Raw genomic sequence first — 25544 nt, 5'->3', positions numbered from 1 at the left:
GCACACAGGCCTTATACATTTTGATAACTACTTCTCACTGATTCTAGCAGCCTTCCTCCCGCACCGTACATTCTTAAGACTTCCACAAGACATATCTATCAACACTATTATATGTTTTCTCCAAGTTCATGAATGCCACAAACAAATAATTCATCTGCTTCTCTAAGTATTTCTCACTTTCCATAAAGCAAACACATGATCCATCATACATCCTCCACCACTTCTGAAACGATGCTCGGTACATGCCTTCACCCTCAATACCCTCCCATACAACAGGTACACTCGACAAACTTATGCCTCTGTAGTTTGAACACTCACCTTTCTCTCCCTTGTGGATGAGGGTGAAATTATTCTCCCCTATTTCTCCCCTATTCGCCATTTCTCGCGTTAGCGAGGTAGCGTTAAGAATAAAGGACTTAGCCCTTGAGGGAATACCTTCACTTGGCCCCTTTCTCTGTTCCTTCTTTTGGAAAATAAAAAACGAGAGGGGAAGATTTCCAGCCTCCGCTCCCTCCCCATTCAGTCGCCTTCTACGACATGCATTGAATACGTGGGAAGTATTCTTTCTCCCCTATCCCTAGGGATATATATATATATATATATATATATATATATATATATATATATATATATATATATATATATATATATATATATATATATATATATATAATATAACTGTGTAAAAGTCCATCAGACGATCTTATTAAATAGCACAAACATGACACCGAAATACAGAAAGGAAAACAGGTCAAAAGCTTCCCAGAGCTTTGGTGAGTTTGGGCAGAGGCGACGTACACAGACTCAGCTGATCGAACCACAACACCACCACTTTCTCCGACCACGAGGACTGGAGCATTTAAAGAAACTACGAATAAATAAGGGCAAATAATAACGAATTACATTTGCTACCTTGGTGAGAAGGAAATGATTATCCTGTTTATTACCTCTTTGGTGGTTAAAGGTATGGAATATAACATACTTGGATAATGACTTGCATCAATAAAGTACAGTTCTGTATAGAGCCATGACAACATTAGTGAGGATGCTACTTATTTTGTAACGCTTTACATGCCCTGGTTCAGTCGATTAATAGCACGTCGACTCGGGTATTATATCGTCCCTATTCACTCTATGTTCAGGCCCCGATCGCTCAAAATATTTTTCACTCCATCCTTCCACCTCCAATTTGGTCTCCCGCTTCTCCTTCCCTCCACCCCTGACGCATATATCCTCTTTTTCAATCTTTCCTCACTAATTCTCTCCATTTGTCTAAACATTTCAACACACCCTATCCTGCTCTCTCAACCACACTCTTTATTTTCACACATCTCTCTTACCCTTTCATCACTTACTCAATCAAATCGTCTCACACCACATATTGTCCTCAAACATTTCATTTCCAACACATCCACCCTCCTCACCTAACCTAACCTACCTCTATCTGTAGCCCATGCCTTACAACCATATAACATTGTTCAAACTACTATTCCTTCAGACATACTAGTTTTTGCTCTTCGAGATAACGTTCACTCTTTCCACACGTTCTTCATTGCTCTCCGAAACTTTGCCCTCTCCCCCACCCTGTGACTCACTTCCACTTTCATGGTTCCATCCACAGCTAAATTCACACCCAGATATCTAAAACACCATTTCCTCCAATTTTTCTCCATACAAACTTACATCCCAGTTAACTTGTACTTGAGCTCTACTGATCCCAATAACCTTACTCTTATTCACATTTACTCTCAACTTTCTCGTTTCACACAGTTTTCCAAACTCAGTCTCTAACCTCTACAATTTCTTACACGAATCAGCTACTAGAGCTGTATCATCGGCAAAGTATTCTTTCTCCCCTTTCCCCGGGGATGATATATATATATATATATATATATATATATATATATATATATATATATATATATATATATATTTTATCCCTGGGGATAGGGGAGAAAGAATACTTCCCACGTATTCCCTGCGTGTCGTAGAAGGCGACTAAAAGGGGAGGGAGCGGGTGGCTGGAAATCCTCCCCTCTCGTTTTTTTTTCAATTTTCCAAAAGAAGGAACAGAGAAGGGGGGCCAGGTGAGGATATTCCCTCAAAGGCCCAGTCCTCTGTTCTTAACGCTACCTCGCTAATGCGGGAAATGGCAAATAGTATGAAAGAAAGATATATATATATATATATATATATATATATATATATATATATATATATATATATATATCTTGGGTCAGGGAGAAAGAGTACTCCCAAGTATTCCCTGCATGTCATAGAAGGCAATTAAAAGAGGATGGAGTGGGAGCTGAAAATCCTCCCCTCCCATTTTTACTTTTCCAAAAGAGGGAACAGAGAAGGGGGCCAAGTGAGGATATTCTCTCTAAGGCTCTGCCCTTTGTTCTTAACGTTAACTAGCTATCACGGGATATGGCGAATATGTATGAAAAAATATTTTTTCATACTATTCGCCATTTCCCGCGTTAACGAGGTAGTGTTAAGAACAGAGGACTGAGCCTTAGAGGAAAAAATACACATATTTATGTTATATTTATTTTGCTTTATCGATGTCTCCCGCGTTAGCGAGGTAGCGCAAGGAAACAGACGAAAGAATGGCCCAACCCACCTATATACACATGTACATACATAAATGCCCACACACGCTCATATACATACCTATACATTTCAACGTATGCATACATATACATAGACATACACATATATACACATATACACATTTATACTTGCTGCCTTCATCCATTCCCTTTGCCACCCCACCATACATGAAATGGCACCCCCTCCCCCACACACACGTGAGGTAGCGCTAGGAAGAGACAACAAAGGCTACATTCATTTGCACTAAGTCTCTAGCTGTTATGTGTAATGCACTGAAACCACAGCTCTCTTTCCACATCTGGGCCCCACAACTTTCCATGGTTTACCCCAGACACTTCACATGCCCTGGTTCAATCCACTGAAAGCACGTATATATATATATATATATATATATATATATATATATATATATATATATATATATATATATATATATATATATCCCTGGGGATAAGGGAGAAAGAATACTTCCCATGTGTTCCCTGCGTGTCGTAGAAGGCAACTAAAAGGGGAGGGAGTAGGGGGCTAGAAATCCTCCCCTCCAGATTTTTGCTTCTCCAAAACCAGGAACAGAGAAGGGGGCCAAGTGAGGAATTTCCCCCTTAGGCTCAATTCTCTGTTCTTAACGCCACCTTGCTAACACGGGAAACAGTGAATATGTATGAAAAATATATATATATATATATATTTTTTTTTTTTTTTTTTTCATACTATTCGCCATTTCCCGCGATAGCGAGGTAGCGTTAAGAACAGAGGACTGGGCCTTTGAGGGAATACCCTCACCTGGCCCCCTTCTCTGTTCCTTCTTTTGGAAAAAAAAAAAAAAAAAAAAAAAAAAAATATATGTATATATATATATATATATATATATATATATATATATATATATATATATATACATACATACATATATATATAACGCGGGAGACAGCAACAAAGTATAATAGAATATAAATAAATACATATATGTATATACCCTACCCTGAGCCAGGATTCGAACCTGTGTGCTCGACTGTGGACAACCTGTGAATGCATCATGGTCAGGCACACTAACCGCTACACCGCATGAGTTTATAGCTGTTTAATCAGTTCATAGATGGGGAAGTGAATGCAAGGGTCTTGGAGAGTGGCAGGTCTGCACTATGCTGGGGGTGGGAACCTCGGAGGTGAGTTAATTACATTTTCCTGATGAAACTAAAGAAGTTAGTGCTTGGGAGACTGTGTAAAAGGAGGGAGTTGAGAGTTGATATGAATAAAAGTAAGGTATTGAGGTGTAGTATGAGGAAAGATGGGATAGGATGGATTGAGTGTGAGTTTGAAATGAAGAGAATGTGGGGTAAGTGATGTGTCGGCACCTAGGAGTGGGCTTTGCAGCAGGTTTAACCAAGGGAGCTGAATTGAGTCATAGGGTAAGAGAGGGGGCAAGGGTCCTGAATGCATTGAGGACTTTTCATGGAAATTCTGGTGTGTAGTATAAATGATTTTTCACTTTTTTTTTTTGCAGCATATCTGCTTGTTCTCTGCAAAGGAAGTAAGAAGAATGTATTTGATTTTGTTGGTTTTGATTTCTATGTACACTTTTCTAGTTTTTGTATGCTCTAGGTAAAAGAGTAATGATCTGTGGCTTTTTGACCAGGTACAGAACAGCCATTAAGTTACTATTGATTCTTGGGTTTTGACAGCACTTTTATCTCTTTTGTATCAAAGTGCCCATATCAGCTTCATTAATATGGATAAAAAACTATGAAATGTAGGCTTTAATTTTTCATTATACAACCCCAGGATCCCTTTTACTGGATTCCTGTAACTTCAAAGCTACCTTAGATTTGAATGTTCTACACTTTTCTCACCACATGATACATATAATAAGTGTTCCTCCTCATCACCTAAGTCATCCAGCAATCTGCATACTTTCCCTAAGGCCACTGTGTATGCACAGCCTGCAGGTTGATGGCCATGAACTTATAATGGTGGTTGTTGGGATACTGAGGCCAGAATTTTTTTTCTGTGCCTTCCTGCTGATGGAAGAGACCTTTAATAGGCTACTAATGGTGTGATAACTCAGGTGGATACACTGTATATATAGAGGTGTCATGTTATGATCAATGCTGTCTTCAATAGGAACACTAAAGGCCATTGCAAGCTATTTAAGAATTAACTCAATTCTTACTTAAATTTTACATCTTATTCTTTCATGTTTGCCTTGGCTGGATCAAGGGCATACATACACTTTTTTCTTGGGAATCGATTTGCATTACTTGGCTTTCAGTCTCTATTCCCACAGGCTGGCAGAAGAGCTGAAATTTAATGAATTTGTTATATTTTTCAGGAGCTGTATGGCCTTCAGACACAATGGAGGAGGGAATGACAGTAGGAGAGACTGTTAACAAGGAAATGGTAGTTGCTCCAAAGAGAGAAAGAAAAATTTTTCGTCCTAAACGGAATGTTGTAAAGGGAGTCCCATCTGAGATAGAAAATGATACAAAACTTAAGCTGGCAATTGATGTTTTACCCAAAAATTACAATTTTGAAATACCAAAAACTATCTGGAGAATTCAACAAGCTAAATCACAGCATGTTGCTCTTCAGTTTCCTGAGGGCTTATTATTATTTGCTACAACAATAGCAGACATTATTGAGTCATGGACAGGAGCAGAAACTACCATAATGGGAGATGTAACATATGGAGCTTGCTGTGTGGATGACTTCACTGCACGAGCCATTGGCGCAGATTTTATGGTTCATTATGGCCACTCATGCCTTGTACCAATAGATCAAACAGGCTCTATACCCTGTTTGTATGTGTTTGTTGACATTCAGTTTGATACAGTGCACCTAATAGAGACCATTAAATCAGTCTTTCCTTCAACAGTACCATTAGCTTTAGTTTCAATTATCCAGTTTGTTGGCTCGCTTCAAAAAATGGCCCAAGACCTTAAGAGCAGTGGGTATACTGTTCTTGTACCACAGTGCCGACCATTATCTCCAGGAGAGGTCCTGGGCTGTACATCACCTCCGATACCAAAAGGCTACACTATCATATGTCTTGGTGATGGCAGATTCCACTTGGAGTCTATAATGATTTCAAACCCAGAAATCCCCACATATTTGTAAGTAACAGTTACTATTTATTTTGAGATATACTGAATTATTGTATAGAGTATGTTGTTGATATGATTTCTATACAAAGAGCATATCCAGCAAGCGGTCTTACTTTCTATTCTTATTTAATGTAATATTACAAGCTGTAAATTTTTATCTATTCAATATTTGTGTGTTATACTGGGATCCATGTTAGCTTGGCAACAGAAATACATTATATTTGAATGAGTGAGTAGCAGACAATACTTCACATGATCATGTTTATTAATGTGCAGGAATTTCCTTTTCTGCTGAAGTTGGTAAGTGGTAAGTAGTATGGGTTATAGATGAAAATGTACAGAGGAGAGTGAATGTGGTGGAAATGAAATATTTAGACTATACATGGTAAGAGGTGGTTTCATCAAGTAAGTAATAAAAGGGTAAGAAAGAGGGGTGTTAAAAGAAGGGTATGGTTGATATAGCTGGAAAGGGTGTGTTGAAATGGCTTGGACATATGGAGAGAATGAGCAAAGAGAGGATGACAAAGAGGATATATGTTTCAGAAATGGAGGGGATAAGAAAGGAGAAACCAAATTCGAGATGGAAGGATGGAATGAAAAAATATTCTGAGAGCTTGGGGCCTGAACATGCAGGAGGGTGAGGGATGTGCATGGGATTGAGTGAATTGGAGCACTGCGGTACACAGGGGCAAACACACTATCATTAAACTGAACTAGGACACATGAAGTAGCTGGGGTAAACGACAGAAAGGTTTATAGGGCCTGGTTGTGGATAGAGGGGCTGTGGTTTTGGTGCATTGCACATGAAAGTTAGAGAATGAATGCTGGATGCAAGTGAAAGCGGCTTTTCTTCATCTGATCCTGGCACTACCTCACTAATGCAGGAAATGACGAACAAGTATATAAAAAAAAAGTACAAAGTTACAGGTACCTCTGTTATACCTTTTTTTTTCTTTTAATTTTAAGTCAGATTTTCATAATTAGCAGCCATGTGGTGACAGCTGCAATATATGAATCTCTAGGTCAGTGCACTCGGTGGGCAAGCTTCTGCTTAGAAAAGACTCTTACAGCATCCTCACACCAGGGTTTACATTTTGTATTTTCCACTGCCAAATATAAGGAAATTTAGTAATGAAGAATCTGTTTGGTAGTGAAAAATATAGCGAGGTAATGATGATATGTTGTAAGGACCTGGATATCACAAACAAAATGTTTGATGAATTCATTTAACACATATGATTATACATTGAAGGGGAAGGTGGGCAAGTTTCTGCTTCCACTGAGAAAGGACTCTCAAAGCATCCTCAGCTCAGGGTTTTAAGTATTTTCCATAATCAAATTCAAGGACACTTGGTGATGAAAAATCTGTGAGGTAATGATGTGCTATAAGAATCTGGGTATCACAAACAAAATGTTTGATAAATTCTGTATATAATTGTATGATTGTGCACTTGAGAGGAGGGTGGAGGACGAAACTACCACTGAATCTATGTCAGCAGATTCATTACATGCCAGTCATATCACGTAAGTTGAACCATCATTCATTTTTTTCTTTATTTTGAATTTTCATTGTATTTGTTGATGTATAATGTATGATGTTTAGTATTCGTTGAAGCATTTTTTGGAAAGTTTATGTGTACTTTTTGGTTTCCAGAACATAACTAATTACATCCATTTAATTCACTTAAATTAGAATTCATGATTTGATAATTCATGAAGGCTCTTGGTACCAAACCTATGAATTATGGCAATTTCTCTGTACTACCATATACACTTGTCACTTTTAATAGCAAATTTCCTGTAGTGGTATTGAAAACAAAATAATTCATCTTCCTACATAATGTTATTTTAGTTTACAAGATTAGCAGCTTTATTAGTCATTTTTTTTTTCCACTGTCTCCCGCGTTTGCGAGGTAGCGCAAGGAAACAGACGAAAGAAATGGCCCAACCCACCCCCATACACGTGTATATACATACGTCCACACACGCAAATATACATACCTACACAGCTTTCAATGGTTTACCCCAGACGCTTCACATGCCCTGATTCAATCCACTGACAGCACGTCAACCCCGGTATACCACATCGATCCAATTCACTATTCCTTACCCTCCTTTCACCCACCTGCATGTTCAGGCCCCGATCACACAAAATCTTTTTCACTCCATCTTTCCACCTCCAATTTGGTCTCCCACTTCTCCTCGTTCCCTCCACCTCCGACACATATATCCTCTTGGTCAATCTTTCCTCACTCATTCTCTCCATGTGCCCAAACCATTTCAAAACACCCTCTTCTGCTCTTTCAACCACGCTCTTTTTATTTCCACACATCTCTCTTACCCTTACGTTACTTACTCCATCAAACCACCTCACATCACACATTGTCCTCAAACATCTCATTTCCAGCACATCCATCCTCCTGCGCACAACTCTATCCATAGCCCACGCCTCACAACCATACAACATTGTTGGAACCACTGTTCCTTCAAACATACCCATTTTTGCTTTCCAAGATAATGTTCTCGACTTCCACACATTCTTCAATGCTCCCAGAATTTTCGCCCCCTCCCCCACCCTATGATCCACTTCTGCCTCCATGGTTCCATCCGCTGCCGGATCCACTCCCAGATATCTAAAACACTTTACTTCCTCCAGTTTTTCTCCATTCAAACTTACCTCCCAATTGACTTGACCCTCAACCCTACTGTACCTAATAACTTTGCTCTTATTCACATTTACTCTTAACTTTCTTCTTTCACACACTTTACCAAACTCATACTGTCATATTCATTTGTATATACCCTCTTTGTGTGTCACACAGTTGAATTTGTAAGCTTAAGCTTTGTATTAGTGAAAACAAATGCTTGGTGAGTGACAACATGGACACCTTAATATCATTTAGTACCATGGGATTTGCTAGCACAGTTTTCTTGAAGTGCCTGTAAAATTCAAACCTCATGCAATTTGTTTTACACTTTTGGGTGTAAAATGCACAATTGTGCAAGAAGAGGCAAAACAGGCCCTTCTTTGAAACACAAAATGCTAATGATAGGCTTGGAAGTTTTGATTATAAGGAGTTTAACTGAAAACCTTGGATTTACATGGAGAAAGAATCTTGAGGCTCAGATTCTTAGAATGTATGTACGAAATTATGCACTGTACCAGCACAACACAGAACATAGAGTCAGATGGGATATACACCTTCAGCACTTGATCTCATTTTTGTATCATCTGTGTAGCATGGCAGACACTTAAGGGTTGCTTAGTCTGTTGTGGGCATTGTCCATCATTTGTTTTCCATCCTTTTGCTATCAGGAGTCTTACTTTAACCTGCAACATAACTCCAAAATGTGATTGCATGAAGCTTTATACAGTCATTTTCCAGCCTCTAAAAAATCTGATCATTTAAAATCTGTAACTCTTGTTTGAATTTTGCAGTAATTATATCCCTGGCTTTTAACGTGAAGGAAATTCCAACTTTGACTATGAAACTTGATGTAGATGTTTTTGTTATTTCCCTAACTTGACCCATTCTGATTATACTCCCAATAATTGTGCTGCACAGCATGTAACACAAATGTTCCATGGAACACAATTCTAGTTCCATACAGTAGCCAGAAAATTGAAAACCTCAGGTTTGATGACCATTTAGGAAGAGTGATTAAACAATGCTGGAATTTGAGTATATGGTCAGCAAAGATATTGCAGTGTACATTAAAACCAAATGTAAAATTCAGATACAAGGCTAATATCTATACAGAACTATTCAGGTTTTTGGGAGATATGGATTGGAAAAGGTGGTTCCACTTTGAAGAGTATGGAACAGTATTGTAAGATCTGCAAAATATGTACTGATGGAGTCAGTGAATGATAAAATTGAAAGGAAGAAGAGAGATGGGATCAAGAAAGAATAAGTTATGGTTCAGGAGACATCAGGAAGTTAAAGAAAATGGAGATGCATGATGGTAAAACGTACCCAACAAAACAGCCAGGCAGCATTTGAAGTAAACAAGGGCTAAAAGTATCATAATGTTAAATCTGGAGTTGAAAATTCATGAAAGAAACATTGTGGAAAATGCAAAAAACTAAAAGCTGTTACAGGACTTCAAAAAGAGCAAATAATTAGTCACAGATAAGTAGACTGAAGAACTTAGATTGAAAGGTTATAGAAACAAAAGAGGCTATATGTGAGGAACTAAATGCAAATTTTAGTGTTTTCATACTGGACATACTACCCACTACATTGAAAATATGGGAAGGGAAAGTGACCATGGAAAAATTCATAATTTTACCAGTCTTTTTAACATTTTCCCACCATCAACCCCTACTCACAGTTATTCGTTTGTGTTCAACTTTTCTCACATTAAAACTTTTATACATTTTTAGATTATTCTTATTCTTACCCACAATTTGTTAAAAAAAATTCTGTCCCTTCCTCGTACTCTGTATATAATTATTAATAGCTTATGATAAGGTAGGTGGATCTTTTATGCCTTCTCTCTGACAAGCCTGTCCTTTTTCACTGTACATCTGTTATATCATGTCGTGTTACTTCCAATACTTTCTTATGATCCATAATTCAGAATCCACACAACTTCTACGTAATTAATATAACATAGATAACACTTCATACTGACACTTATCATGCTCCTCATTGAAATCCTTTTCCTAATTTTATCATGTTTGTTTTGGATTAGAAAGTTGAGGACTAGCCCAGACATCATGGTACTCCTGTGTGGTTGAAAATGCAGTTGTAAATAGCCTGCATCTTATTCCAACTGTATGGTTTTGAATGCCAATGTGCACATTAGAGATATGGATATGCACTGTTGCAATGTAGTTTATTTTTCCAGTGCTGTATGATTTTTGGTATTCTGTAGTTGTAATCGTACATGAATAAGAGTACCTGCCATATATCTACCCTGCTTTATTCTTTTAAACAGATTTATTAATGTTAGTAAAAATATTCAATCCTTTTATTGTTAACAATAGCTTATGTGTCGTCTCAATATGATTAGTTTATTTTTTGCTAAAACTTAAATTTTTAACAAACTAATTTATCTTGGTTTTTCTTTACAGATACAACCCTTATTCCAAGGTTCTGTCAAAGGAAAACTATGATCAGCCACTGATGAAGAAAATTCGAAAAGATGCCATTGATAAGGCAAGCAAGGCCAAAAAATGGGGTCTGATATTGGGAACTCTTGGAAGACAAGGCAGTACCAAAGTTCTTGAAAACATTCAAGTTAGTCTACCATCTTTTGTCACATTAGCAATGTATTGGGATGTCTGAATGTGTGTGAATGAGAAGGGATATATAGGTAGTGTGTTTGAGGAGAGGAACCTGGATGTTCTGAGTTTGTGTGAAACTAAGCTCAAGGAAAAGGGGGAGATATTTTGGAAATGTCCTATGGATAAAGTTAGGGGTTAGTGTGAGGGTTAGACTTTAGGAAGGGGTAGCATTTCCACTGAAGGAGTTGTGAGAATGTGTGAAAGGAAGTCATTCACAGACTGATGCAGGTAAAAATGAAAATGGATTACAAGAGATGGATGATTATTAATTTGTATACACAAGGAAATGAAAGAACTAAGGAAGATAGGAAAGAGCTAAGTGAGTGTGTCAGCAGTTTTGATTGGGTGGGCTTAGGGTACACAGTGATGTGCATATAAATATTAAAAACTTGTGGAGTTGTGTGCTGTAAAATATCTTATCTAAAAAGGACATACATAATTACATATGTGTGAGTGGGGTGGGGTAAATGATGATGGGCTTTGTTGGATTATATACTAATTGATAGGTGAGCAAAAGAGGCTCTTGGATGTGATTGTGATGAGATGGACAGCTGGTGGGATGTCCGATCATTACTTGGTGGAGGCAAGGGTGAAGGTTTGTAGAGATTTTAGGAAGTGGGAAGAGGGTAGTGAAAATGAGTGAGCTTTAAAGAGAGGTTTGTACATCGAGATACCAAGAGATTTTAAGTGTAGAATGGAAAAAGTTGAAAGCATGTGAATCTAGGGGAGTGGGTAAGGAATGGGAGGTATTTGCAGAAGTAGTGCTGGCATGTATGAGAGTCATGTTGTGAGAAAGGGTAGTGCATGGTTGGATGAGGGAGTTCAGCTGCTAATAAGGAGTGTGAGTGAATGGAAGACATACAAGAGGAGTGGTGCAAATTGATGGTATTGATATTAAATTTCTAGAAAGGAGATAATTGTTCTGTTGGCTAGTTAGGATTTTCATTGTAGGTAATGACTCACAGAGAGGTGCCTAACGATTGATAGAATGCTTGTATAGTGCCATTGTGGTGGGGGGACCTAGGTGAATCAGGTTTTGTTTGCTGATGACATGGCTTTAATGGTAGATTTAAGCAAGAGATTTTGGAAGCTGATTTGTGAGTTTGTGAGAGTGAATGACAGGAGGAAGTTGAGAGTAGAAATGAATAAAAGCAAGGTTACTAGGTTTAGCAGTAGAGAGACAAGTTAATTGGAGTGTAAGTTTGAACAGAGAGAACTTGGAAGAAGTGGATTGTTTAATTCATCTTGGAGCAGACATGGAAATGAATGGAACCATGGGATCTGAAGTGAACCAGGGGATGAGTGTGGGGTTGAAGGCCCAAAGCCCATTGAGGAATGTGGGCAAAAATGGATATGTATTATAGTATAGTCATCCCATTGGTGTTGTAAGGGTGTGAGGTGTGGGCCCTAGATTACAAAGCAAAGGACCTACGAGGTGTGCATTGGCGAAGATACAGTCAGCACTTTAGCCAGCTAACACTTATGAAGTATAAGATTCAGGAGCAAGGAACACATTTAGCAGGGTAAGAAAGGTGGAACAATGAAACCTTGTAAAGAATATAATGGACAGAGCAGAAGAGAAACCAAAACTTTCCCATAAATTCATTAGGAGTCAGTTGTCAGTTAAAGAGCAGCTAATCAGGCTAAAGGATTCAGAGAGAAGAATTGAAGAGGATTATATCAGGATACCTAAGGAACTGAATAGCAAGATGAAAAGTGTTTTGACAGTGGTAGAACTATAGCCTCAACACCAGGGAGGTGGAAGTGGGAGGTTTTAGAAAACATTAAGATATCTAGAAAAGACTTTAATAGTATACTGAAAGATCTTGACCCATACATAGCATCTTACGAAATTTCATCATATCTGCTGAAGATGTGTGCAGATACATGAGATCATGACTGTTCAAAATGTCACTGGAGAATGGCAAATTGCCTGGGTAAGGGAAAAGGGCAAATTTCATACCTATCTATGACCGGTCTCACTGACAGTTGTGGTCTGTAAGATTCTGGAAAAGAAATTTAAAAAGCAAATGAATGACTATCTACTAGGGAGAAATTACTCAAGTGATAAGACAGCAAGGTTTTAGTGAAATATACATTTTGAAAATGACTTGCTTGAAGATACGGACTCCTACCTGAATGTGTTTGCAGAAAATATCAAGGTCATAAGAGACATGAAAAGTGAGGAGGATTGCATTAGTTTACAGTGGGACCTAAACTGACTCCTTCCATAGTAGATAAAATACAGTCCAAGCAAATGTAAAGTAATGAGGATGGGACAGAGTGAAGAAGGCCACATCATTATTATCTAGCAGAAAATGAGCTTCAGGATTATTGTGTGTGATTGACTTGGGAGTTGACCCCTAACTTGTTACTAGAGTCCCACATTTAGGAGAATACTCAGGGAGACAAACTGTTTGTTGGGAAATGTTAGAATAGCTTTCAAGTATTTGGGTAAGGAAACATGTAGCAAACTGTTCATATCTTACACGAGGCCATGACCAGATTATGCTTCTCAGATTTGGTCAGTGTACCAAAAGAAGCAAAAAGAGTTACTAGTGAAAGTAATAAAATATAGTATCAGAATTAAGATGGCTGAGTTATAGGGAAAATTTACCCAGCTTGGAAGACAGAAAAGCTAGCAATGACTTATCACAACTTTTAAGATTTTAAGTTAGATTGATGATGCAGGTAGTCAACAGGTCTTCAAAAGATGTAGGGATAGGAAAACTAGAGGACTTAGTGTGAAATTTAGTAACAAGCTTATTTAAAAGTATATAAAGGGGTACATTTATACTATAGGCATGGGTGATGATTGGAATGAAATGACTGAAAACATGGTTAATGCTGACATCATACATAAATGTAAGAAGTTGTATAATTACTAGAGAATTTTCAAGAGACAGAGTCCCACAAGTGTGAACTCTCCTTATACAGCACAAAGGCAAGTGGGATAAAGGTGAATGTTCAAATTACAGAGGTATAAGTTTGTTGAGTATTCCTGGGAAATTATACGGAAGGATATTGATTGAGAGGGTAAAGGCATTAACAGAGCATCAGATTGGGGAAGAGCAGTGTGGTTTTAGAAGTGGTAGAGGATGTGTGGATCAGGTGTTTGCTTTGAAGAATGTATGTGTATGTAGCATTTATGGATCTGGAGAAGGCATATGATAGGGTTGATAGAGATACTTTGTAGAAGGTTTTTTTTTTTTTCGCTGTCTCCCGCGTTTGCGAGGTAGCGCAAGGAAACAGACGAAAGAAATGGCCCAACCCACCCCTATACACATGTATATACATACGTCCACACACGCAAATATACATACCTACACAGCTTTCCATGGTTTACCCCAGACGCTTCACATGCCCCGATTCAATCCACTGACAGCACGTCAACCCCGGTATACCACATCGCTCCAATTCACTCTATTCCTTGCCCTCCTTTCACCCTCCTGCATGTTCAGGCCCCGATCACACAAAATCTTTTTCACTCCATCTTTCCACCTCCAATTTGGTCTCCCTCTTCTCCTCGTTCCCTCCACCTCCGACACATATATCCTCTTGGTCAATCTTTCCTCACTCATTCTCTCCATGTGCCCAAACCACTTCAAAACACCCTCTTCTGCTCTCTCAACCACGCTCTTTTTATTTCCACACATCTCTCTTACCCTTACGTTACTTACTCCATCAAACCACCTCACACCACACATTGTCCTCAAACATCTCATTTCCAGCACATCCATCCTCCTGCGCACAACTCTATCCATAGCCCACGCCTCGCAACCATACAACATTGTTGGAACCACTATTCCTTCAAACATACCCATTTTTGCTTTCCGAGATAATGTTCTCGACTTCCACACATTCTTCAAGGCTCCCAGAATTTTCGCCCCCTCCCCCACCCTATGATCCACTTCCGCTTCCATGGTTCCATCCGCTGCCAGATCCACTCCCAGATATCTAAAACACTTCACTTCCTCCAGTTTTTCTCCATTCAAACTCACCTCCCAATTGACTTGACCCTCAACCCTACTGTACCTAATAACCTTGCTCTTATTCACATTTACTCTTAACTTTCTTCTTTCACACACTTTACCAAACTCAGTCACCAGCTTCTGCAGTTTCTCACATGGATCAGCCACCAGCGCTGTATCATCAGCGAACAACAACTGACTCACTTCCCAAGCTCTCTCATCCCCAACAGACTTCATACTTGCCCCTCTTTCCAAAACTCTTGCATTCACCTCCCTAACAATCCCATCCATAAACAAATTAAACAACCATGGAGACATCACACACCCCTGCCGCAAACCTACATTCACTGAGGACCAATCACTTTCCTCTCTTCCTACACGTACACGTAATACCTTGTAGAAGGTATTAAGGGTATATGGTGTGGGGGGTAAGTTGCCAGAAGCAGTGAAAAGTTCTTCCAAGGATGTAAGGCATGTGTACGAGTAGAAAGAGAGGAAAGTGATTGGTTCCCAGTGAATGTCGGTTTGCAGCAAGGGTGCATGATGTCTCCATGGTTGTTTAATTTGTTTATGGATGGGGTGGTTAGGGAGGTGAATGCAGGAGTTTTGGAGAGGAGCAAGTATGCAGTCTGTTGTGGATGAGAGGGCTTGGGAAGCGAGTCAGTTGTTGTTCACTGATGATACAGCGCTGGTGGCTGATTTGAGTGAGAAACTGCAGAAGTTGGTGACTGAGTTTGGTAAAGTGTGTGAAAGAAGCTGAGAGTAAATGTGAATAAGAGAAAGGTTATTAGGTAAGTAGGGTTGAGGGACAAGTTAATTGGGATGTAAGTTTGAATGGAGAAAAACTGGAGGAAGTGAAGTGTTTTAGATATCTGGGAGTGGAATTAGCAGCAGATGGAACCATGGAAGCGGAAGTGTCACAGGGTGGGGGAGGGGGCAAAGGTCCTGGGAGCGTTGAAGAATGTGTGGAAGGCGAGAGCATTATCTTGGAGAGCTAAAATGGGTATATTTGAAGGAATAGTGGTTCCAACAATGTTATGTGGTTGTGAGGCATGGGCAGTTGATAGGGTTGCACAGAGGAGGGGGGATGTGTTGGAAATTAAATGCTTGAGGACAATATGTGGTGTGAGGTGGTTTGATTGAGTAAGTAATTAAAGTGTAAGAGAGATTTGTGGCAATAAAAAGAGTGTGGTTGAGAGAGCAGAAGAGAGTGTGTTGAAATGGTTTGGTCACGTGGAGAGAACGAGTGAGGAAAGATTGACAAAGAAGATGTACGTGTCAGAGGTAGAGGGAACGAGGAGAAGCGGGAGACCAAATTGGAGATGGAAGGATGAAGTGAAAAAGATTTTTAACAACCAGGGCCTGAACATACAGGAGGATGAAAAGCATGCAAGGAATAGAGTGAATTGGAACGATGTGGTATACCAGGGTCGACGTGCTTTTAGTGGATTGAACCAGGGCATGTGAAACATCTGGGGTGATCCATGGAAAGTTTTGTGGGGCCTGAATGTGGAAAGAGAGCTGTGGTTTCAATGCATTACACATGACAGCTAGAGACTGAGTATGAACGAATGTGGCCTTCTTGTCTTTTCCTAGCGCTATTTCATGTGTGGCGGAGTGGTGATGGGAATGGAAGAAGGCAGCAAGTATGAATATGTACATGTGTATATATGTATATGTCTGTGTATGTATATGTATGTATACATTGAAATGTATACATGTGTATATATGTGTATATATGTGTGGGCGTTTATGTATATTCATATGTATGTGGGTGGGTTAGGCCATTCTTCATCTGTTTCCTTGCGCTACTTTGCTTATGCGGGAGACGGTGATTAAGTATTATTTTTTATTTTGCTTTGTCGCTGTCTCCCGCGTTTGCGAGGTAGTGCAAGGAAACAGACGAAAGAAATGGCACAACCCACCCCCATACACAATGTACACACACACACGCAAATATACATACCTATACATCTCAATGTACACATATATATACACACACAGACATATACATATATACCCATGCACACAATTCACACTGCCTGCCCCTATTCATTCCCATCGCCACCTCGCCACACAGGGAATACCATCCCCCTCCCCCCTCATGTGTGCGAGGTAGCACTAGGAAAAAACAACAAAGGCCCCATTCGTTCACACTCAGTCTCCAGCTGTCATGCAATAATGCCCGAAACCACAGCTCCCTTTCCACATCCAGGCCCCACACAACTTTCCATGGTTTACCCCAGACGCTTCACATGCCCTGATTCAATCCACTGACTGCATGTCAACCCCGGTATACCACATCATTCCAATTCACTCTATTCCTTGCCCGCCTTTCACCCTCCCGCATGTTCAGGCCCCGATCACTCAAAATCTTTTTCACTCCATCTTTCCACCTCCAATTTGGTCTCCCACTTCTCCTCGTTCCCTCCACCTCTGACACATATATCCTCTTGGTCAATCTTTCCTCACTCATTCTCTCCATGTGCCCAAACCATTTCAAAACACCCTCTTCTGCTCTCTCAACCACGCTCTTTTTATTTCCACACATCTCTCTTACCCTTACATTACTTACTCGATCAAACCACCTCACACCACACATTGTCCTCAAACATCTCATTTCCAGCACATCCACCCTCCTGCGCACAACTCTATCCATAGCCCACACCTCACAACCATACAACATTGTTGGAACCACTATTACTTCCACACATTCTTCAAGGCTCCCAGGATTTTCGCCCCCTCCCCCACCCTATGATTCACTTCCGCTTCCATGGTTCCATGATTAAGTATAATGAATAAAAAAGAAATGCCTTCATCCAGTTCCGTCACCATCCTGCTACACATGAAATAGCACACACACACACACACACACACACACACACACACACACACACACACACACCCCCCCCCCATGCACCCACCAGCACCAACACCAGGAAAAGACAGAAAAGGCCACGTTTGTTCACAGTCTCTTGCTGTCAAGTGTACTGCACCTAAACCACAGCTCCCTTTCCACATCCAGGCCCTCAGACCTTTCCATGGTTTACCCCAGATGCTTCATATGGCCTGGTTCAATCCATTGAAAGCACATCGATCCCAGTATACCACATCTTTCCAGTTCACTCTATTTCTTGCAAACCTCTCACCCTCCTGTATGTTCAGGCCCTGATTGCTCAAAATATTTTTCACTCCATCCTTCCACCTCCAATTTGGTCTCCTACTTCTCCTTTTTCCGTCCACCTCTGACACATATATCCTCTTCGTCTATCTTTCCTCACTCATTATCTCTTCTTCTGCTCTCTCAACCACAATCTTTTTATTACCACACATCTCTCTTCCCCTTTCATTACTTACGATCAAACCACCTCACACCTTACATCATGAATGAAAGGTCACCTTTGGCAAGGTTCTATCATTTGGAGTACATTGTCTTCATAGAACCTCTCACTCCAAAGGAGATTACATTTCTCTGCTTCTTGGGCTGTAGGAGTATTTGGAAAGGTCCTAGCTAACAATAGGGCTTTTACACAGATATTGGTCCTGGGGTAATTATGATTAAATGAATATGTAGTACTAAATGTAAAGGGTTAAGATGCCAGGATGCACATAATGAAATATTTCCTTTAAGTGAAATTTGTTAGAATTAAATATACAGGAACATTCTCATTATATATAATCAACTGCTGATACAATGTAACAATTGTTGAATAATTTTTTTCTTTAAAAGAAAAACTTTGTCATAAAATTTTTCTGAATTTCAGAAGCAGTTGATGGCTTCAGGAAAAGACTTTATCATTGTGCTGCTATCTGAAATATTTCCAGCAAAGTTAGCAGCCATGAGTGATGTGGATGCATGGGTCCAAGTGGCATGCCCCCGACTTTCTATAGACTGGGGTGCTTCTTTCCCTCGGCCACTTTTAACCCCTTATGAGGCAACTGTAGCGCTAAAACATGCTGAATGGCATTCTCAGAACTATCCAATGGATTTTTATGCTAATGAAAGCTTAGGAGAGTGGACTCCAAACCATAAACCTCCCTGTCCTTGTGGTTTGACACGGAGCACTGGCTGCAAAGGGTTAAGGTGCCAGGGTGCTCAGAATAAATAATTTCATTAACTGTAATCATTCAAATTAAACATGTTACCATTCCGTTTATTTTTCTTATAAGCCCTATTACAATGAAATACTAATGAATCCAGACAGGTATAAGCAATGCTAGAAATTTAATTATGCATACTGTACTAATGAATCCAGACAGGTATAAGCAATGCTAGAAATTTAATTATGCATATTGTACTTTCAACCAGAAACTAGTAACTTCCTGCCTAGACATATAATGAAAGATGGCATGTGGCCACCTCTCCTCACTGTGCTCCCTCAATAAAGCTGTATATTTTTTCACAAGTACACTAAATCTGTCCTTTCACATTACCTACTCTTTTCACATAATATTCATTAATGTTGCTCTGCTTATTAATATCTTTCTCTAATACCATATTCTCTATCTGCTTCTTTAAAAACCAAAATAACCAGTTGCTTTTACTCTCACTGCTGTTCTTTTGAAACAATGCATGCTTGCTACTAGGTAAGCTAACTATAAACACTGCAAACCAGTATCCTGTGATGAGGATATCACAGACTCTTCAGTATAAAGAATACCACTACAGTCCTAAAAAAAGAAAAAAAAAATCAAGAGATATCTTAAAAAATGTTGTTCATATATAGCTGAACAATGTTTCCATGCTATGAGACCCACTCCCAATATGGATAGAAAATTTCTTTCATAAACACCATTTTGAGTTTCAAGTGAATCACTTCAGTAAGTCAGTTTAGATTTGTCACCAAGACACCTTTATGACAACCTATAGTGCTATAATTTTGCAGGTAGTATTAAAATTGCTGACTCTTACATCAATGCTAGCACTAAAACTGCTGATTCTTACATCAAATGCACTCAAATTACATTTCCACTGTGATCACAGTGACTAGCCATGAGACCCCCTACCTAATACTGGGGAGGAATTTTTAAAATTATAATTTTACCTCTACAGTAATTCAACCACCTGAGTACAAGAGTTCTATAGTAACTGACTGGTTTTACCAGAAATATTAATGGTATTTGTTCTACACAATGAATCCTTGCCTTGACTACTTAATAATAAAATGCTTATTTTTCTTTGTGCGTACTGTACGTATCCTGACAAGTTATTATCACTTATACAATCCATGAATTCTAGCTCATTATCAACGACTATTAATCCATCAAAATTTAAATGCATTACTTTCAATCTGACATTACCATCTAACAATCCTGCCCTCTCTGCAGTGCTAGCAGGGCTGCTCCATCCTCTAGCCACATGTAGCATCTTGAGTCTTTTATGGTCTGACAGCATCCTTTACTTTTCTCCCTCTCATCCTTAGATTTGTCACATTTGATGAATATCCCACTGAATTCCACCTTGCCTCTAAGTTTCTTAGCTTTTCTAAGTATTTCCTGGCTTGATGATTCCAAATCAAATGTAACCATAATTGGTTAGCCCCTTCTGTCTTCTTTCCTTTATCATGGAAATCACATCAGGAATCCTCTAACCCCTAGCAATCTTTAAACAGACATTTCCTACTTCTTTACTCTCTTTTCCCTAGCATAACTTCAATAATATGGAAAACAGTGAGCAAGTGCATAAAAAAATCATAAGAAGGGGTTGCAGTGTGGATAAAAATCTGAGGAAATGTTAATATGACAGTAAGAAGAATCACTGTTAAAGGTCATATTTCCTTGCAGCTGAATATGTGAAAATCTGATATTTTTCTCATTGAAGCTTTTAAAAACATTATCCAGCAATCTGAACAAACTGGAAAAGTTGGCTATTTATACCAAGATTATCAAATGATTTCCTCGGAAGTCATGAATATGAGAGTAGCACTAGTAAAGGAAGGAATCCTCTACAGTCATTGATGGAATTCATGAGTCTCTCAACCTGTGACAGGGTTTACTTACTCTTAACTGGCATAATAATCACCTTTGTGCAAATTCCTTTTCATGTGATTGTTCTTCAGGTCTGGCTTTCAAAATCTGTATAACCCCTTGAAGATGTGCTATTTGTGCTGTCTTTATCTTATCTCTCCGTTGTAAAGCTCTTAACTTCTTTTGGAGATTATGAATCTGTCAATATAAATGCATATCTTAAAAAGGGTGATATGGTGACCAACAATACTACATCTCCTATATGCAAGTGAAGAATTTCTGTATTCTGACAATGTTTTAGCAACATATAAAAAGTCAAATTTACCAAACATATCAAATCAACATGTAAGATAGGCAGATAAGTAAATGAAAATATTTTACCTCCTTTTCCTTTACTTGAAGGATATCAACAGTTTTTCTTGATGTCTCTTTATAAAAGCTGTCAGCTGCCATCTGAGCAGCTGTATGAGATTCTAATGAGTTTTGAGGAGCAGACTCCTCTAACAGTGGGGGGTCATCAGGCACTGCATTATCACCAGATAATAAACAGTTACTACCAGATAATGGAGTAAAAGATGTCTTTTTACTATCTTGTTTTGTTGGTTCAATCATAACCACGTATCTGAAGATGTTAGCCTTTTGCTTCTTTTTCTGGAATTGAGATAAAATGGTCTACATAGTCTGTAACATATATTCCTAATATGGTAAGAATGAAATGTTATTATTTGCTTAGCTTCTTCCTGCTATAAAGAGAATCAACATTTAAAACCTAAAACTGAGAAAAATCTGCAGAGTTCATCCTGCTCTAAATGCTGAAAAGAATGCAAGATACAGAAAGAATTATTAAAGACTGTTTTTTCCAAATGCACTAACCTAACAATACTTTTTATCTTGTGTTTGTTTTCACTGTTATGTGGTTAGTTAATAGTTGCATGTTGTTCTGGTATGAAATGAAAGTTACAATGCACTACTGCACTGTCCTTGTCTGCAGTTATGCTGTGAATCAAGTTTCATCTTCGACAAGGATGTATCATTGGAGTACAATCTTACTGAAGAACGTCTCACTCTCTGCTCGACTGTAGCACACCTTGAGACAGCAGGAATCCCTGGTTCTGTGGTTATATAAGGTTAGTGTTACAATTACAACTACTGCTAATAATAATATCATGCAAGAGGGAGAAGGTCATACATGGGAGAGAATGACCTTGAGTGCTGTGGTATAGGTTCTCACTCTGCAACCATGACAGAACTGAGCTGAAAGTGGTCTGACATAAACTGCCTCAAGCTAACTTTCAAACTTGACCCTCTTGCCCTTCGCTGTAAAGTCGGTTCACTTTATCTCTTTTAAAGGTATTACTTTGGTTTTTCCTTCCGACAGCAAGCTGCTTGCATGCCCCACAACTAGGTAGACCACACAATACTCAGCAAGCTGATGCATCACATGATTGCAGTGTGGCCACTGGCAATTCAAGGTGGGGCCATTTTGATAACTGTTCCTTCCCCTACACCTCGAAGCTTTGGAACTCTGCTTTCTCATGTCCTTCTTAACAACTATGACCTGGCACATTTTAAAAGACAGGTTTCTCATTTCCTCCAAAATTTGTAAATACTTTCCCTTAATTTTTCTTTTTCCTGCTCCTAACTCTCTCCATATTTCAATTAAGGCTTGGCCTTGATGTGGTCTACATCCACAACTGGAGAGAAAAAGAAAAAAAAAATTATTTGCTGTGCTGTTAATGGACTGAGCTAGGGCATATGAAGCAGCCAGGGAAAACCACAGAAAGGTTTACAGGAACTATCTGTAATGTATGGGGAGGGAGATTTACTTGTGGGGTCCTATCTCTTACACATTCTTTAAGCATTTATGGATCTGTAGAAGGCATACGACAGAGATGATAGAGATGCTCTGTGGAAGGTATTAAGAATATGTGGTGTGGGAGGCAAGTTATTAGAAGCAGTGAAAAGTTTTTATCGAGGATGTAAGGCATGTGTACGTGCAGTAAGAGAGGAAAGTGATTGGTCCTCAGTGAATGTTGGTTTGCGGCAAGGGTGCATGAAGTCTCCATGGTTGTTTAATTTGTTTATGGATGGGGTTGTTAGGGAGGTGAATGCAAGAGGGGCAAGTATGCAGTCTGTTGGAGATGAGAGAGCTTGGGAAGTGAGTCAGTTGTTGTTGTTCACTGATAATACAGTGCTGGTGGCTGATTCAGGTGAGAAACTGCAGAAGCTGGTGACTGAGTTTGGTAAAGTATGTGAAAGAAGAAAGCTGAGAGTAAATGTGAATAAGAGCAAGGTTATCAGGTACAGCAGGGTTGAGGGGCAAGTCAATTGGGAGGTAAGTTTGAATGGAGAAAAAGTGGAGGAAGTGAAGTGTTTTAGATATCTGGGAGTGGATCTGGCAGCGGAAGTGAATCATAGGGGAGGGGAGGGGGCAAAATTTCTGGGAGCATTGAAGAATGTGTGGAAGTCGAGAACTTTATCTTGGAAAGCAAAAATGGGTATGTTTGAAGGAATAGTGGTTCCAACAATGATATATGGTTGCGATGCATGGGCTATAGATAGAGTTGTGTGGAGGAGGGTGGATGTGCTGGAAATGAGGTTTTGAGGACAATATGTGGTATGACATGGTTTGATCAAGTAAATAATGAAAGGGTAAGAGAGATGTGTGGTAATAAAAAGAGTGTGGTTGAAAGAGCAGAAGAGGGTGTTTTGAAATGATTTGGTCACATGGAGAGAATGAGTGAGGAAAGATTGACCAAGAGGATATATGTGTCAGAGGTGGAGGGAACGAGGAGAAGTGGGAGACCAAATTGGAGGAGGAAAGATGGAGTGAAAAAGATTTTGAGTGATCGGGGCCTGAACATGCAGGAGGGTGAAAGGCGTGCAAGGAATAGAGTGAATTGGAACGATGTGGTATACCGGGGTTGACGTGCTGTCAATGGATTGAACCAGGGCATGTGAAGCGTCTGGGGTAAACTATGGAAAGTTCTGTGGGGCCTGGATGTGGAAAGATAGCTGTGGTTTCGGTGCATTATACATGACAGCTAGAGACTGAGTGTGAACAAATGTGGCCTTTGTTGTCTTTTCCTAGCGCTACCTCGTGCACATGCGGGGGGAGGGGGTTGTTATTTCATGTGTGGCGGGGTGGCGACAGGAATGAATAAGGGCAGACAGTGTGAATTATGTACATGTGTATATATGTATATGTCTGTGTGTGTATATATATATATATATATATATATATATATATATGTATAAGTTGAGATGTATAGGTATGCATATGTGCGTGTGGACGTGTATGTATATACATGTGTATGTGGGTGGGTTGGGCATTCTTTCGTCTGTTTCCTTGCGCTACCTCACTAAAGCGGGAGACAGCGACAAAGTATAATAAATATATAAAATATAAACCTTTGACTGGCGTTGCTGACATTGAGGAGTCCTGAATTGTTACTGTTTCATTTTGAGTTTTCATTTGTAGTTCATGTTTTCCTAATCCAACTCCCTATTTCCTATTTTAGCTCATGCATTAACAAGTAAATGTCTAATAATGGTATAACTTCAACATAATTTCCAGAGCACAGTTTAGCATATTTTCCTTAAAGTACTCAAAATACTTGATACCAGGCTACTGGTACTGATACTTTCATGGCTGGTACTGGGAATATAGGTACTTTGGTAATGATACTACCACCACTACTTGGAACCACTCATTCTTCTCTATACCTGCTCAACACACATGCCTTAATCTCTTGATAAAAACTCCTCTGCTTCTATCAGTTTTCCTCCCATGCCATGTCATCATAATACCTTTCAAAACCATTAATGTTAAACTGTCAGAGGCATTCCCCAGATCCATATAAATCCTTCCGTCTACTTATTTCTCACATATCTGAACCACATATACTTTAACACTTCTCAACCAAACTGTCCCTCCCTTGTCTGATGTTCAGGGCATGCCTTTATCCTAACAATCACCACTCTTCCATAAAACCTACCATTACATGCAACAAACTTATACCTTGGTAATTCAAACACTTACCTTTGTCCACTTGTCTACACAGTGACACTATACATGCATTCTGTCAATCCTCAGGCATCTTATCACAATCCATACATACAGTGAAAATCCTAATTAACCAATCAACAACACAATCACTCCTTTTCTTTAAGAAATTAACTGCAATAGCATCCACTCCAGCTACCTTGCCACACTTTATCTTAATGCAAGTCTTTCACCCAACCACTTGCCATGACCCTCTCACTTCACATACCTCCCTGTCCCAAGCACCTTCCACCTGTCATCATTTCATGAAACAAATTCAGCAAGCCTTCAAAGCTTACTCCATCTCCTCTTTACCTCATCACTACCTGTCACTACTTCCCCATTTGCCCCTTTCACTGATGTTCCCATTTGTTCTCTTGCATTTCTCACACTGAACCTCCTTCCATAACATCATACTCTCCCTGAAGTTTGCTGTTACTCTCCCATCCCAACTCTCACTTGCTCTCTTTTTCCGCCCCTGCACTTTCCTTTTGACCTCATGCTGCTTTCTCTTATACATCTCCTAACCATTCACATTCCTTTGAACTGCC

General features: G+C 39.3%; 2 protein-coding genes across 8 annotated transcripts in view; one reads left to right on the top strand and one right to left on the bottom strand.

The window, feature by feature from the left end:
• The first annotated feature begins 758 nt into the window (after window positions 1-758).
• Window positions 759-19132, top strand: Dph1 (diphthamide biosynthesis 1). Of its 2 annotated transcripts, none has more exons than XM_071696039.1 (4): window positions 759-916; window positions 4946-5726; window positions 10798-10963; window positions 18746-19132. In XM_071696039.1, the coding sequence occupies exons 2-4, from the start codon at window positions 4969-4971 to the stop codon at window positions 19088-19090; spliced, it is 1269 nt and encodes a 422-aa protein (XP_071552140.1). In that variant the 5' UTR covers window positions 759-916; window positions 4946-4968; the 3' UTR covers window positions 19091-19132. The 2 variants fall into 2 exon arrangements, with proteins under 2 accessions (XP_071552140.1, XP_071552132.1); XM_071696031.1 differs by having other exon boundaries at window positions 809-964.
• The window catches only part of LOC139766996 (uncharacterized), a 43791-nt gene continuing 37370 nt past the window's right edge, over window positions 19124-25544 (bottom strand). For all 6 annotated transcript variants that reach the window (XM_071696027.1, XM_071696023.1, XM_071696024.1 and 3 more), the window contains 3 exons: window positions 21330-21599; window positions 21004-21146; window positions 19124-19652 (listed from right to left, as the gene is read on the bottom strand). In XM_071696027.1, coding sequence (XP_071552128.1) covers window positions 19616-19652; window positions 21004-21146; window positions 21330-21599 — 450 coding nt within the window. In that variant the 3' untranslated portion in view covers window positions 19124-19615. The remainder of the gene's footprint in view (window positions 19653-21003; window positions 21147-21329; window positions 21600-25544) is intronic.

Source organism: Panulirus ornatus, chromosome 4, assembly GCF_036320965.1.
Source record: "Panulirus ornatus isolate Po-2019 chromosome 4, ASM3632096v1, whole genome shotgun sequence".
NCBI lineage: Eukaryota > Metazoa > Arthropoda > Malacostraca > Decapoda > Palinuridae > Panulirus > Panulirus ornatus.
Note: the sequence above shows the minus strand (reverse complement) of the source record. Positions and strands in the feature narration are given on the sequence as shown.

Excerpts from the sequence above, each read along its gene's own strand:
- Dph1 (XM_071696031.1), top strand. The coding sequence starts at position 928 with ATGATTATCCTGTTTATTACCTCTTTGGTGGTTAAAG. Across the intron at positions 965-4,945 it reads TACCTCTTTGGTGGTTAAAG|GAGCTGTATGGCCTTCAGAC; the intron begins GTATGGAATATA and ends TATATTTTTCAG. Across the intron at positions 5,727-10,797 it reads CCAGAAATCCCCACATATTT|ATACAACCCTTATTCCAAGG; the intron begins GTAAGTAACAGT and ends TTTTCTTTACAG.